The sequence below is a fragment of the Nanorana parkeri genome, unplaced genomic scaffold (genome assembly GCF_000935625.1).
Source record: "Nanorana parkeri isolate BGI_ZX_2015 unplaced genomic scaffold, ASM93562v1 scaffold61, whole genome shotgun sequence".
Lineage (NCBI taxonomy): Eukaryota > Metazoa > Chordata > Amphibia > Anura > Dicroglossidae > Nanorana > Nanorana parkeri.
The window spans coordinates 1,652,863-1,669,273 of record NW_017306329.1 but is presented as its reverse complement, the minus strand read 5'-3'; the positions used below and the strand labels follow the sequence as shown (position 1 = coordinate 1,669,273).

Sequence of the window (16,411 nt, the reverse complement as noted above, 5' to 3'; positions counted from 1 at the left end):
AAAGCAGAACTCCATTCACTAAATTCAAACTGATGCAAAAATGTATTTTTAAAAAGTAATACAACTCCTTGCAATGAATCTGTATGGTAAATCCCGATATGCCCTTGTCCACTGGAAATTAGGCTAAAAGAGGGAGTTGTTAGCCAAACAAATTCTATTGCATTGCAAGCACTACTATCCTAAAATGTCCACCTTCTGTAAGCCTGGTTAGACAGCTACCCTCTAGCCCCTAATGCTTGAGCGTGCATTCACACCAAAATCAGAAGGAAATTGCACAGAGGGTCCGCTGACTTGCAATTGTACCTTCCAATTTTCTTCCGATCCATTGCGTTGCGATCCGTTTTTCAGTGACGGAAGGGCAGCAAAAAAATAAATGGGTATGAATGGGGCTAGTTCACACCGGATCCGTTGCGTTACACTGCGCTTAAAATTAGTGCATGTTCTACTTTTTTGTTCAGTGCAGCGTAGCGCAACAAAATGGAGCGATGTGAACTAGCCCCATTCGCACCCATTCATTTATCAGTGCCCTTCCGTTAGCATGAAAAACTTATTGCAATGCAATGGATCCGGTGTGAATTGCTCTTATGTGGGGGACTGTGATTTACAGCCCTCAGCTTTTATAAAAGTAGTGTAGATTTTGTTATGTCTGAGCCCTTATCTGAAATCGGCAAAGCTGACAGACTATGTGATAAACTAGGGGCTGCCATAGGTTTCTGTTAAGAACTAATGAGCAGTTTCCTTGCTGCAAAGCTGACGGCAGATAAGAGCAGTGGCTTTGCAGCACTGCAAACTCCTCTATCAAAGTGTATGAGCGAAGAGCTGCCCCCTTCCTGAGTAAATGAAAAGATTTAGCTTTCCTGTGCAGACACTATACCTATTAAACCATTTGCTAGGGATAATCAAATATGTTCAGTAACACATTTCAGGAGGTATATGACTAGCAACAGATCTAAAGGGAGACTGGTCAAAAGAGTGCATCTTAGCCTAGACTGGCAGTGAGACAACTCTGGTATCCCCTAGAAGGGTTGGTGTGTTTATGAATAACTGTTGCCTGCTAAGCTGTTATCAGCCTTTATATAATGTGAATTTCTGCCTCTATGGTTTAATAAGCTGCTAATCCATAATATGATATTTCTTTTGGGATATATATAGCAGGCAAGGCTGGTTTTACCATTGAGCACATTCAAAACAAGAATATTTCTGCGTAAAAAAAGATAATCCCAGCAACTGAGTATTGCTTGGATGCCAGAGTTGTATGCCTGCAGTGATGGAATTTAGTTCTGATGCCTACATTTTATTTCTGCATTCAGTAATGGTCACATCTAGAGAGTAAATCAGATTGCTGTACAGTGTTAATCTCTTATAGAAATGGTGGGTGCTTTTGGTTGCCCTTTTTATTGGAGGAGAGGTGTACCAAACTTTCAGCCCAACAACATACAGTGGCTTGCAAAAGTATTCAGCCCCTTGGTATTTTTCCTATTTTGTTGCATTAATATCTGGAATTAAAATGTTTTGGGTTTTTTTTTGGGGGGGGGGGGTGGTGGGCGGTTGCATGTAATTGACATACACAAAATATCAAAAAATGGTTAAGTGAAATCAAGAACATAACTTGTTTTAACAAAATTATGAAAAATGGAAAAGTGGTGCGTGCATATGTATTCACCCCTTTTGCTATGAAGCAATCTAATTGTCACATGATCTCAGTAAATATGCTGTTCTGTAAGGCCACTGAGACTGCAACACCACTGAGCAAGGGGCACCATGAAGACCAAGGAGCTCTCCAAACAGGTCAGGGACAAAGTTCTGGGGAAGTACAGATCAGGGTTGGGTTATAAAAAAATATCCGAAGCTTTGAACATCCCACGGAGAACCATTAAATCCATTATTAAAAAAGTGGAAGGAATTTGGCACCACAACAAACCTGCCAAGATAGGGCCACCCACCAAAACTCATGGACCAGGCAAGGAGGGGATTAATCAGAGAGGCAACAAAGAGACCAAAGATAACCCTGAGGTAGCTGCAAAGCTCCACAGCGGAGATTGGAGTATCTGTCCATAGGACCACTTTAGGCCGTACATGCCACAGAGCTGACCTTCAAGGAAGAGCAGCCAGAAAAAGTCATTGCTTACAGAATAAAATAATCAAACACATTTGCTGTTCACCAAAAGGCATGTGGGAGACTCCCCAAACATATGGAAGAAGGTACTCTGGTCAGATGAGACTAAAGAAAAGTTTTGTGGCCTTTAAGCACAACGCTATGTCTGGCACAGGGCCAAGACCTCTCATCACCCCGAGAACACCATCCCCACAGTGAAGCATGGTGGTGGCAGCATCGTGCTGTGGGGATGTTTTTTTTATCAGCAGGGACTTGCAAACTGGTCAGAATTGAAGGAATGATGGATGGTGCTACATACAGGGAAATTCGTGAGGGAAACCTGTTTGTCAAGTTTTGGAGACGAACCCCAAGAGCTCTATTGACTTTGAGGGGGGTGAATAGTTATGCACACTCAAGATTTATTTTTATTTTTTGTCTTATTTCTTGCTTGTATGACAATCAAAAATATTTTGCATCTTCAACGTTGGTAGGCATGTTGTGTAAATCCAATGATACAAACCTCCATAAAATACATTTTAATTCCAGGTGGTAATACAACAAAATAGGAAAAAAGCCACTGTATACCGGTTGAATCAGGAAGAAGATTTTAAAGTGTCTCAGCAGCACTCTGCTCCTTGTTCTGAGACGGTGATACATGAGCCCCATTGAATGATAGGCCTGGAAATGTACTGCTTACCTACATAGGCAGGGACAATAGATGAAATGAGAAGGAATCAGCAGGGGGTCTCCGTCCAAATCTGATCACATCTAAATCTGAGTGCAGCTGCTGTACTAGTGCTCTAATCCGCGGTCATCAGCCCGGTGGTGAAGATATGAACTCAGCTGCAATGCTAATCCTCTGTCAGTGACCCACACTTATTAAAAAAAGGTTATTGGGAACATAAATATAAATTATTATATTATTTATATATATATATATATATATATATATAATGTATATATATATGTGTGTGTATGTGTATACAGTATATTCTCACAGTTTAGAGTTTTAATTTTCCTGACATTTAAAGGAGATCTATGAGCTGAGTGATTTCCACTCATCCTCATACTTAGAGCCGACCTGTGACAAAGAGCTGTGACACAGCGTTGAGTGGGGGAACGGACAAGGCAGGGGGCGGGCACAGCTGGCCCTGCCTCTAGATAGGCAGAGCCAGCTATCAGTCTTTCAGCTGGGTGGATCTTGACAGTAATGTCGGCATCCGTCTCGGCTGCGGCGCTCTCAGTATATTGCGGGCAACAGCCGCTATATACTGAGCTTTGGGTCACGAGAGGAGGTTAGTATATGTCCTCCCGTGACCCTAAAGAGAACTATGGGGAAAAACACTTGCCCCATAGTTCTCTTTTAATGAAAATTGGAGGGTTTCAGTGAAATTTTGCCATTTGGCCCATCATTGCCAGCTGCTACATTACTACAGGACACGGTAGGGATGCAGTGCCTGGCAAGAGTAGCCACATTGCTTCTCCCCCAGTCATTTAAGAGAATGGCGATTTGGGTCGGGTAAGTAAGTATTTTTTACGGGTTGGCCCTAGTTTTAATATTTTACTATAGTGACAGGCTTGCTTTAACATAGAGCTATGGTAACAGTCTTCCTGGCATAAATTAAAAAAAAGGGTAACATAATTAGTTTTTGGAGAAAATACTGCTCCCGTTGCCCTTCAGTACATCTTGTACGTGTGAAGGCCAAGGAAATTGGTCTTCTGATCTCCCATTCAGCAGAGATCTTCTGACAACATGCTTAGGCCTTTACACATGGTTAGCACTGAAGAAAACCTGGAGCAGCATCTTCTCCAGGTAAAGTAAGTATGGAAGTCTCTCTGTTACTCTTTATTAATCATAGTAGTGAAAACCTGTCTTAGGAGAAATACTTTGACTGCCATTTTATAATATCCTAAAAATGCTAGTGTCCTGGCTTTCGATAGGGGACTGCCATTGCTGGCCTCTGTAAGATGTGTAAAAGTTGTTTCATCAGTGGTCACCCAATAATAGAAGATGTCAGACCGAGAAGATGACAGCAATAGAGGGGGGAACGTTGACCTCCCATTACTTAAAGGAGGACACACTCTGCCTTAATGTGCAAGATGGACCACATGCAGATACCACTGTGCTTTAACATAGCTTTATATTAACATTTGGGCATAGGCCCACTTAAAGTAGAAATGCACCCACTTTTTTGGTTGCTCTTGCCTAGTTTGCCTGTGGATGCACACAAATTGATTGCACCATAGCAGTTGTAATCCCTTTACCCCCACAATCCTTAGGTAGCCGTCTACCCTAAGCTTGTCATTACAAAGAGTCCCAAAGTCCGCATAGAAAGTAAAACCTGAGAATGTTCTTCTTTCCTTTGAGTTTTCTGGATCTATATAATTACACAACCCTTTATGGCTCAGTTCCTGCAGGAATTGTGTGACACATGCTAATGGAAATTCCTCCCAGAGACTCTTCAATATAAGTTTAGGAGAAATATATTGTAATTTATCTAGTGTCCTGAGCAGCTGCAGTTCTCATTACTCAGACCTGATAAGGTCTTTAGCTGCTCTGTGTTTTACTGCTCCCAGTGCACACAACCAGACGGAACACTGATATCGGCTGGGAAATAGTGCTCATTACCCACCGTCTTCCTTCATACCTCAACAAATCCATATTGTGCTTGTTTTTTTATGGGGATCAGTCTAAATTAAGGCTCCCCACACATAATCATAATGATGTTTCAGCTGGTCATCTGACTGTGTGTGTAAAAAAAACCACATTTGACAGGTGAATTGCTGAAGAGATCCATGTTAAAGTAGATGTAAACCCTAATTGGATGACATATAGGTTGCTAAAGCACTGTTTATCCTAAACTACTATTTTTTAACCCTTTTTACATTCTTTGTTACATACTAGCACTCTTGATTCCTGTACCCTTTTTACAGCCATTTCCTGTCTGTATGCACCCCAGTGATGACTGCATGTCATTTCTCGGGCACATTGGTTGCAGCGGAACATGCCTGTATAATGGTCATTTACTTAGCCGCTTATAGTCTCCTGTAGCGCTGGTATAACCGGGTCATCATCACTAGCCTGTCTAGGGGTATGATCTTCAGCCGTCCCATTAGCATTAACCATCCTCTTCTAGTTGATGTCCATTCCAGTAATACAATGCTGAATAACTTTTATTAAACATCTTTACACTAGGGAGAGAGGGTATAGGGATACTGGACTTCCAGGATGTAACAGACATAGACTCCAGACTCACCAGACCTTTTAAGCATCTCGGTGTAGATCCACTTGTGATAGAGCGGATGGTATCTGAAGTAGCAGATGAGTAGGGATGAGCAGAAATCCTCAGTAGGAGAGACACCAGCCATGCCCCTGAAGTTCTTTGAGTTCAAGGTAACTTTAAGAGCCATCTATTTTTCTGGTCCTTCCTTTGGCAGCAACACAGGCCTCCTCCATACTGTAGGCCCCAAGGAAACACCACACACCAGCCTCTGTCCACCCTCAGGCCAATCCTGGGGGCTTGGCTGGACAGCATCCAGTCCTTATCCATGGCTAGTCTGAGCACATGGCAAATCCCTCCAGTATATGTCCCCAATCCCAGCATGCACCACTGGTTGAGAGAAATCCAGTGATTGGCTGCTGTACATACACTAGAGTGCCTCTCATTGCTCTCCCACAGTACAGCAGAGTCACACTCCGTCCAGGGGGTACAATCAATGCCAGACACCTGGAATTAACCAGGTAAATGCCACTATATTCAAGCAAGGCTGACTAGAGCCCCGGCTATCACTAAATGTCTAGTAGCCACATCACAGAAGGTGATCGGGGGCTACACTCCATAGGAAGAGAATGTGATGTAACACACAAGCACAATTAGGAGACACAGCGTTGTCACCCTCTAACAGGAAGTGCCTGAATAAGAATCGGGCAGGATCACCAGGTATAATTTCAAATGGAATTGAAAAGTCTTTTAATTGCTTTACATGTTAAAGATCATGTGATATTTTATGATTGGAGTTACACATACTTGCTGTGTGCAGTTGGCACCTGTGACTCTAGTATTGTATGTTGCTGTATCACTCAGAACAAAAGTAATACTGTTTGGTGCGCACATAAAGAGCAATTTCAACATATCACACTTGACAGGTGGTATTTAGAGTGAATTTGTACCCATTTTCTTCCTTTCCTTACTATGAACAGGGTTAAAAAGAAATGTATTTTATATATATTTTTTGTAAATTCAGGAACATTCATAATGTTGCGTGTTAATATTCTGCAGTCTTCTCTTTAGCCAGCAGATGGGGCTCTGGTCTCCTTTTCACACATTCTGCTATTTCACCTGTGCTGAAAGAAACCTGTTTTATACATCCACAATGCAAAATCACCACATCCACTCCTCTCTCATCAGAAGAGGTTTTAGGGGTATTTAGGAAGCATTGTGAACCTCTGTATTCACTTCACTGGCAGACTTCACCTTTTCGCTGCCAGACCTTGCAACCCCCCCTTAGGTGGCCAGATTATTTAGAATTGGCTGCGATCGGTAGATCATCAACCACTGATCCCAGCTCTTCTTTTACTCAGCAGAGTCTAGGAAAAATGTCTATTATAAGTTTAGAGTTCCTGAAGTGTCCATGAGCATGTACTAGAACAGGGAATACAGCCTACGTACGGCATAATGAGCTGGCCAGCTGGAAGTGCTTCTGTGGCCACATACCTTATGTGGGTGTCAGCAAAAGGGTCAATTCTAGCTTTACTGCCCAGCATTTTCTAAAACAAAGCAGCTCTCCCTAACATGCTTAATTTACCTCTAAATCTGTCCCCTTAAAAAAAAAGTGTGCCAAGGTCCAGTGCAGGCCGTCGTCTAGGTTGAATAACCCCTGACTTTGAACCCACGCTGTCAAATCCTATCTGAGGATGCATCATCAAGCCACTCTGGGCTCACAGGAGAATCCTGCAGAGAACAGAGCTCAGGTCACTAAGAAGGGGGACTTAGGGGAGGGGGTGTTTTTGTAAGCTGGAACTAGGCTTTAATAGTGTAGTGTATCTTCCAGAGATTTGACCAATATTGATTTCAAGCATAGAATGGTCCAGAGCACTGTGTTCCTGATTCTAAGCACAGTCCACTGTAGTTCTTAAAGCAGGAGTTTGCATGTGTCATGAGATTACTGGAACACCAAGAAGCACTGTAAAAAGCCTGCTCAGTCCGTCTGCTGTGGATTTTGTGAAATCACTTTGGTTGGCTTTTCATACTTTAACACAGTTGCTGTGCTTCTTTAAAAGCAAAATAGTTAACTGATTGAATTTCTTTACAGAGTACTGATGTAGGATCAGATGCATGCCTGATAGTCAACAGGAAGTTGAGGGACGCTGAAATAGCAGCAGACCTCAGCAGGGGAAGCACGCGTTAATGACCTCTTCATTTTGTTCCCAAGCCTGCCCTCTTGTTCGGCCCGTGTTTCCCTGTCCAGGTCCTGTTCACAGCTATTACTAATGTAAGAAAATCAGTAGCATTAGTCATCTTAAAAGGGCTATTACTCAAGATGATTTAAATTGTGAAAATGTCAGCGGTGCTTGTGTGCTTCCCTGCTAGAGATGCAATGATTTACACCCGGTGACACGGCAGCGCTGCAGAGCGGGGACACAGCTAACTAATGACTCGTGTTCCGCCCTGGTCAGAATTCTGGACGGCAGCTGGCAATATCGTACCTTAAACATTCTTGTGCCTTGCCATTTTTCACTCTGACTGTACAGAATACACAGAGGACGCTGTGGGGTTAAACCCACATCCTGAAATCTCAAAGCTGATGAAGATATTTTACAAGGACATTAAGCGGCTGACAGGGAGTGAGCTGATTTTAGTAGTATAGATTATTGTGTGAGCTTAAAAAGGGAGAATACGTATCAGAAAGCAAAATGGCCACCAGTTTCACTGCCCCCTTCAAACAAGCTTATTCAAAGGCAAACACATTATACAGAACTTGAATTCTACAGTCTTCTGGCGGGTTCGGTGACTTCATGGATCTGTCCTCTTCTCCAGCGGCGTTGGTAGGCATTCTTTACTCCTCTGGTGACTTCATGGATCCGTCGTCCTCTTCTCCAGCGGCGTTGGTAGGCATTCCTTACTCCTCTGGTGACTTCATGGATCCGTCCTCTCCTTCTCCAGCGGCGTTGGTAGGCATTCCTTACGCCTCTGGTGACTTCATGGATCCGTCCTCTCCTTCTCCAGCGGCGTTGGTAGGCATTCCTTACTCCTCTGGTGACTTCATGGATCCGTCCTCTCCTTCTCCAGCGGCGTTGGTAGGCATTCTTTACTCCTCTGGTGACTTCATGGATCCGTCCTCTCCATCTCCAGCGGCGTTGGTAGGCATTCTTTACTCCTCTGGTGACTTCATGGATCCGTCCTCTTCTTCTCCAGCGGCATTGGTGGGCATTGCTTACTCCTGGAGAGCAGAGCACTCATGTAATGGAGTGCCACGTTGTGCAGGAGTACTGCCAGTCCAGGCTGGTGCCATGAGTTTGCCACCAAAAGTTGTGTTCATTGCAACCTGAACGCGCATAAAGTGGGTTGGATGATGCTGAGCATCATTAAAACCAGAAGAGGAGCAGCACTGGATCGGAGAGCAGAGAGTCTTGTCTGGTTGTTATATTGACCCAAAGGCGTCCGTGTTTTCTAAATCACTAACCTACAACAAACATGCAGATAAGCAGTTAAACCCCTCCTTATGACTTTACTGACTGCTTGCTTGTTCCAGGTCAGCCACTCAAAGTACTGAGGCCAGATACAATCACCCAAATATTATATTCAGGAGGCATTCATTAATAAGATTGTGTTGTTTGCCTGGAATCCTACTCCCGCTTTAGCATTCATCATTATTTGAGGCTTGGTACAGATACATGGTGTTTTTTTTTGTTGGGGGGGAGAGACACATTCTAGTTTCAGAATCTGGAGTTCTGTGGTTTTGTCTGTTTTTGTTTTGTTCCATTCTGCAGTAAATAACCTCCTTGTCTCTTTTCTTTAGATGAACACATCCTTACTGGGAAGTATCGGAATGCTGAACTCAGCGCCTCAGCTGCGGTGCATTAAAACATACCAGGTCCCACCCGTCCAGCCAGCCTCCCCCGGCTCCCTCAATGCCCTGAAACTGGCCAGACTCATCTGGACTTCCAATCGCAACGTCATCTTAATGGCTCATGATGGAAAGGAGCATAGATTCATGGTGTAGGCTCCTCATCCACCCCCTGCTCACCTACTGCCCCCTCCAGTATCTCCATAGCATGAACACATCGATGTCGTCATATCAGTCCCGGGGTAAAACGTTGCTGTGTTGGTGCTGCATGATTATCCCCGGTAAACGCTGCTTGTGTCAGCACTAAAGCCACAGAGAGGAAACCCTCTCCTGTACATAATTCCATGTTCCGAGGTGAATCCGATTTTCTTTCCTTATTGGTGTTAAAGGCTTCTTACTGGCCTCCGTGCAGACAACAGTTTTTGTTGGCTGCCATTTCTTTTTATTTTCTTTAAAGGAGAACTATGAGGGGAGTGCTTTTCACTCACCTTATAGTTCTAGCCGACCTGTGACAATGAGACTGCGGCGTCTCAGTATACCCCGAGCTACAGCTCACGGTATACTGAGCCTAGGGTGACGGGAGGACGCTAGTTTGTGTCCTCCCGTTACCCTAAGGAGAGCTATGGGGAAAAGCCTTAACCCCATAGTTCTCCTTTAAAGTTTGTTTGAGTTCTGATCCCCTGTATTGAAAGGAGGTAGACATTGTGCAGGGAAACCACTATGCCACTATGTGGGTGAACCAAGTGTCCGTTTACTGGAATGCCATGTCACTAGATGGGAACTGATTAGATACTTCTTTACCAATATTGCTGCCTGCACAAAATATCCATCTTTATTATGTCAACTGGAATTCTGGGAAAACTGCTAAATACATAGTTGAATATATATATAGAATTTTTTTAACATAAGGTTCACAATAAGTTTTCTGCAGTGTTTTCATCCAATATTCACACATTTTTCTAATGGAATCTTACCTGAAGTATGTGTGAATCTTGGGTGAAAACATTGATAAACCGATCCCATAATGTTTACTGTTTTGGTTACCAAAGGATTTGTGATTCTGTACAGCCACTCTTGAGATTTGAACACACTGAGCAGCCAGACACATGTAGTTCCACTTTAAAAGCCAACAGCATCTAAATCGAATCATTTAGCAAAGGGCGGATACCTGTCTGTTACAGTGCTTGTAAATTATCGGACTGCCATGATTCACATTCAGCTTGTGAACAAAAGTCCTCTCAGGCCCTTTCCACTGGATTCCCTTTTCACACATTAGAGGTAGAAAAATCTCGCCTCCCCCCCCCCTCCCCTTAGCTGTGCTGAAGCTACAAATCCCATAATGCCTGTGGCAGTCAGACTTGCAATGCCGTATGGGAGTTGTAGTTCCACAACAGCTGGAGGGCCGATGTTTGAATACCCCTGCTTTAGAAGAGGAGAAGGACTTCCTCATTAGGACTACAGTTGGGGCTACAATTAGGAACTGATGATTTCAGGAAGAAAGCAGGCGCAAACTCCAACAGAGAGATCTAAGAGAAGGAGCCCCGGAGTTACAAAGGCAAGCTTCCTGCCCAGTACTGAGTTATCCATTTACACTGTTACCGTCCTTAGCATTTTAGTTGCTAGTAAAAAAAAAAAAAGCGATGCACTTTTTGAGTGTTTGGATTTGGCAACAAAAGAGTCGTCTTCAGAAGCTAATCATGATATCCAATGAGGGTAATGATGACCACGTGAGTACAGTGATTTGCAGCTACCTAAATAAGCATTGTAGTCAGCTACAGCGGTACGGGCCCATTCGCATTGCCGGTGGAGAAAATGACTCCATGCACACACAGTGCTGCCAGATTTGTAACCTGTACACATCAATGATAGGCACCACCGCTGTTCCCATGTGACAGTTACATAAGATTAGGGATTCTGACCGTCCCTGGACACAGGCAGTTTGCATCCAGGGCCGCTGTTTCTGTATGCAGCCATAGCACGGAGCTGTGTCCAAATATGACGTTTAGCCCCAACTGTTTAGCTACAAAATGGAAACAGGAAGAGAGATTGTAGCCGCTGATGTCTACTACAGTGTGTAATTGTGACATAAACCTTAGTGAGGGTCCACTGAAAACATATAGTGGCACCACATGTTGACGTCAATGGGAACTCAATGCAGAGATCTGACAAGTCATCTTCCACCCATTGTTGGTCAGTCTGACCTTTGGTCCTTTCAGAGTAACTTGCTTCCAAATATTTAAAGCTCATCACAGAGAATCCTGCGTCTTTATAGTTACATTCCATGCCATGCCGAGTGCTTCACGCACATTGAAGTGGTTTTCATCTTTCAGTAACTGTTTACATGTAGAGTCCTTATTGTATCCTTGTATTCCGGAGGACAGTCCGGCTGTGACCCTTCTGTCCTGCTGGGTGTTGAACTTTTTTCTTGTGTTTTATGTTGTGTTTCTTCGACTTTCTGTAAGTATAAGTTGCTGTGCGTAATGTGTGGCTTTCCTGCTGAGTATTCGGCACCTAGATTCATTTAACATAATATTATTTAAAATGACAATTAAAGTATATAAATGTAACGATCACAATGTTTCTGTACCGCAACGGCAAAATCTAGTTGTGGATCTCATTGTAAAGCCAACCCAGGGAAAATCACTCGGCTTGGGAAAAGCTTATACAGTCTGTGTCCTCTATTGGTGGTGAGCTTCAGGCAAACATTTGAGGGCTTGTTCACACCAATTGCGGTGCGCTCCAGAGTGGTAGCTGCTGGAACGCACAGCAATCACACACACAACTCCTCCCCTCTTTGTTCTGGGGAGGAAGGGCGAGTGGCTGTGCATTTAAGTCAATGGCACTGCAGCCACGTCCCCCGCCTGCGTTCCGGTCCACTGCAGACGCAAAAAAAAATAGAGCATGCAGCATTTTTTTTGCATTCGCAGTGAGCCGGAATGCAGGCAATGTTTTGCCACATGGCTGACCGCACTACGGTTGGTGGGCGTGGCTACGGTTCCACCGCCACATCCCCTCCCGCTCCAGAACGAAGGGGGGAGTTTAGTGTGCGATTGCTGTGCGTTCCAGCAGCTACCGCTCTGGAGGGTATCGCAATTGGCATGAACTGGCACTTAAAGAAATAATGAAATATATGTAACGTAGCTGTTTTACCTATCAAAGGTTTTGTGCTTCTGTTCATACAGTCCTGCAATTTGCACAACCTCATCGGACAACATAACAAGGCAGGTGACCCCCACCTATAGGTAGAAATACAGTGGTGTCCTCTCCCAACTCCTATCTGCTGTCTAGACAGTAAAAGATCAGCAGAAGACCAATGAGGTCATCTCCCTGCTCACTCTCTCTCCTCCTATCAGCATGTTCCTTGTCAACGCATTTGCATATAGCACATCTGTTTGCCTTTGAGTTCTGCTGTACATGGACAGAAAGAGACTGATACTAAGTTAAGGTTTCGGTCTCAGGTTGGTTGCATGTCAAAAAATCTCTGGAGTTGACCTTCAAAGGCAAAGATAAGTGTGTGTATATTTTGAATTATTATGGGCTTTACCCCTACAATACACCTGCTATGAGAGAAGTAGTGAAGCTGCCATTGCTGCCAAACTCCTGGAAAAATGCATGTTGTCTGGTCTCAGGATGTTTGAATCTCAGACCCAGAGCATGCAATGGTGTACATGATTGGTTGTCAGAATTTCCTATCTCTATACTTGTTATGGGTCAGGAACCCGGTATATTCCTCTATAGCCACAAATCACAAAAATGCCTTTGTAAACCCAAATATTATCTTATAGTAGTAGCTTTGACATCATCACTGTGCTGTACATAGCCTGTGCCCAGAGAAGAGCTGTGGGAGGGACCCAGTAGGCCCCACCCACAACAGGCTGCCTGCAGAAAACTACAGGTGGAGGCGGAGACGAGACCAGTCACCCTGCACAATGAGAGAGAGCAGCAGTGACAGGTCTTTATTACAGGAGGGGGCGGAAACCAGACCAGTCACCCTGCACAAGGAGAAGAGCAGCAGTGAGCTGTCTTTATTACAGGAGGTGGTGGAGACAAGACCAGTCACCCTGAATAAGAAGAGAGAGCAGCAGTGACCGGTCTTTATTACAGGCGGATGCGGAGACCAGACCAGTCACCCTGCACAAGGAGAGAGCAGCAGTGACCGGTCTTTATTACAAGAGGGGGCGGAGACAAGACCAGTCACCCTGCACAAGGAGAGAGAGCAGCAGTGAGTGGTCTTTATTACAGGAAGGTCCAAGTCTCACACTGGATTACTGCACAGATCTGGAAGAAATACGCAAAGCTCCCCAAGATTCAATGAAGAATACACATGACTCTTGTATGAGGACAATGTTTATTTGGCCAGGATATCCAGTATAGCTAAACGCTGCAATAAATTAAAATGTGCTCACTGAAAATGTTTCCCTTTAAACAATACCAAGTGGTGATCATATTCTCAGATCTTATCTGCACTCTGCGATCGTCTCTATTCTGTGTCCTGGTTAGTCTTTTCCTTGCCCCATACTGTACTGTCACTGGGCGGATCGTCCTTAAGGTAAACCTTTATGAGTTAATCACAGCTAGAGATGTCTCAAACCTACTGAGATCCAATGTAAGTGAAATACAATAAGGAGAGCGAGATTCCTCATGATGGCAACAAGGTGCAGGGGGTCTGGCCAGTGGAGCCACTGAGAGATTTAAAGTCCTCCCACCCCCACTGCAGCCTGTGATTGGACAGTGAGAGGAGAAGCAGCAGACTGATGAGCTCATCTATCATCGCTCTGTTCCCTCCTCCTATAAGCACATCCTTTCTTAGCACATGAGCACTGGAGCACAACAAACTTGCTCCTTGTGCTGCTCTATTCTCTCTGTCCTGAGCTCAGCTGTACAGGAGAAGCCAGAGGCTGATGCAAGGTCAAATTATGGTACTTACACTGCTTGCATTTATAAAATGCATATAATGATGTATTAACGACTACCGAGCTGCACTATGTTGTCTTTTGTGTCTTCCTGGATTCAGCTGGTTGGTTTGCGGCAATCTGACGCCCACTTTCGACTGTCTCCTTTTTTGAGCGACCAATCCAATTGTGTTGAAACCCAACCAAACCTCTGCAATGCACATATGACCAACTTCTACCCCAATCATATTTGAACATCAGTTGGTTGTAAGAAGGATGGTTTAGAGTAGCATTTTCCAACCCTTTTTCAGTCATGGCACCCTTTAAAAGTTTGCAAAATCTCAAGGCATCCTCATCTAAAATATAATGGCTTTTAAGGTGGGGGGGACATGCAAAAACACAAAAAAAGGTTCCTCCCTTCATGTTGAAGTTCCCCCTTTGCACCAGGAGCCTCCTCGTTTAACATCTGGGCACCCCCCTTCTCACAATGTGAGCCCTCCCTCGCATCAGGGCCCCCTCCTTTTACATCAAAGTGCCCCTTCACATAATTAGCGTCGCTTCACTTCAGAAGCCCCCCCCCCTCCTCCAGCAAGGGGAACGGTAGGAAGCACAATAATGACCTCGCCGAATTTCCTGAGCAATCAGAGGCCAGTCAGCCTTCTATCCCCACTACAGACATACAGCTATGAGGCTTTAGACACCCACATCAGGAAGTGCACAGCTTCCGGAGGAACTGCAGACAAATGGCGCCATTTTCAGGCTACTTCTAAGGCTAGGTTTACACCAGATGCAGTGCGTTCTGGCCAGAACGCATTGCATTGCTGCCGGCTCACTTTTTTGGGGCACATTGTGGTGCAAAGAAAATGCTGCAAGCACTATTTTAATCGCACTGGACCGGACCGCAGGCACAATGTGCCTTGCTACCCAATGCGGCCGGAGGGCGTGGCTGCGGTGCCATTCACTTCAATAGCAAAAAAAGTCCCGCAAAAAAAGTGAGTCAGCCGCAATGCAATGCGTTCTGGCCAGAATCGTCCGGAAAGCATTGCATCTGGTGTGAGCCTAGCCTAAGGCACAAGAAATGTATTCTACATGTTTCCTATAACATAGCAAACCTTTACTTTGTTTTCATCTCAAATTTAACTCCAGAGCTTACAAGAAGTTTCTTTTGAGGAGGACAAAAGTTTATAAATATACTCAAACTGAAATTTTAAGACACCCTCCCTCCCCCTAAAAAAAATTATATATCAAACAACATAAACAGGTAAGATTACCTTCTACAGCGCATTTGGCAATAGTCGTTTTATTGATACGAACTGTTACAGCGCATTTTCTGAGGGCCGAGACTACAAAGAAAGTGTTTTTCTGAAAACAAACAAAAGTCCCCCTAAATATTGCTCCGCTTTTGTTAGAAAAGACAGTCGAGGCAATTTTTGGCTATCAACTATAATTTCCTACTATGCACACAGCAGTGGAGCCGCTACATACAGGGCACCCGAGTTGGGAATTTCAGAATGTTTCCTTTGTAGGCCTCCCAAGTATCACCGTGTTTGTTTTCCCAGGAGATATCAGCGCTTTTTTCAAAGTGAGTCGCAACAATGGACTTTTCATGCTTCGCTTTCCGATGGGTTACAGTAATGGGAACTCATTTTACATCGTTTATTACATTTCTGGAAAGTCCATTTAGAAAGAGCGGCTACGAAATTTACCGCAACTGGCCACTGCGAGGGAGATAAGTGGTGCGATGTCTTCTGACTGGTTATAATTTATATAGCTTGAAAGTGAACAAAGTGTAGAATGTAAACACTGGTGCAACTACCAGGGTCGCAGCGGTCGCATGTGCGAACGGGCCCTGTTTTTTTTCCAATTCGGGAGGGGTCCAGAAAGGAAGAAGAGGGCCCAGCCCCGTTAAGCGCAAAAATTGCCTCCTGGGACTACACAGTGGGGTGGTGGTGTTGGGTGGTCCCTTCATGGTTTCTTGCATTGCCTCTATGAAAGTAATATGAGTTATGATCATAATTGTGGGGTATATTGCCATTAACCATAACTTAGGAGATGGGGGGGGCAACATGTAGCCATCTCATTAAAGTAGTATTAAACTCTCAAACTTTTTTCCATACTGCATTCAGATCAAACAAATATATATCGCCCAGCAAAGTATTTATTTATATATTTGCCCAAACACTTTGTCATCATGTTTCACAAGGGACAGAGCAGTCTTCAGAAGCCACCCATCTACTTGCTTGCACAAGGAACAAGGGAGGAAGGAGGAGGGGAGTGTCTTGTCTTGCTGTGCCTGTGTGTTTCTGGAGATACACGGTGCTTACTACAACACAAGGGTGGCTCCATAGGACCCTGC

The 16,411-nt window shown here is 44.3% G+C and overlaps 1 protein-coding gene across 1 annotated transcript in view; it reads left to right on the top strand.

Annotated features, from left to right (window-relative positions):
- The window catches only part of WDR7 (WD repeat domain 7), a 348,971-nt gene extending 339,457 nt beyond the window's left edge, over window positions 1-9,514 (top strand). The window contains exon 28 of the mRNA XM_018576230.1: window positions 9,116-9,514. Coding sequence (XP_018431732.1) covers window positions 9,116-9,319 — 204 coding nt within the window. The 3' untranslated portion in view covers window positions 9,320-9,514. The remainder of the gene's footprint in view (window positions 1-9,115) is intronic.
- Window positions 9,515-16,411: the final 6,897 nt, after the last annotated feature.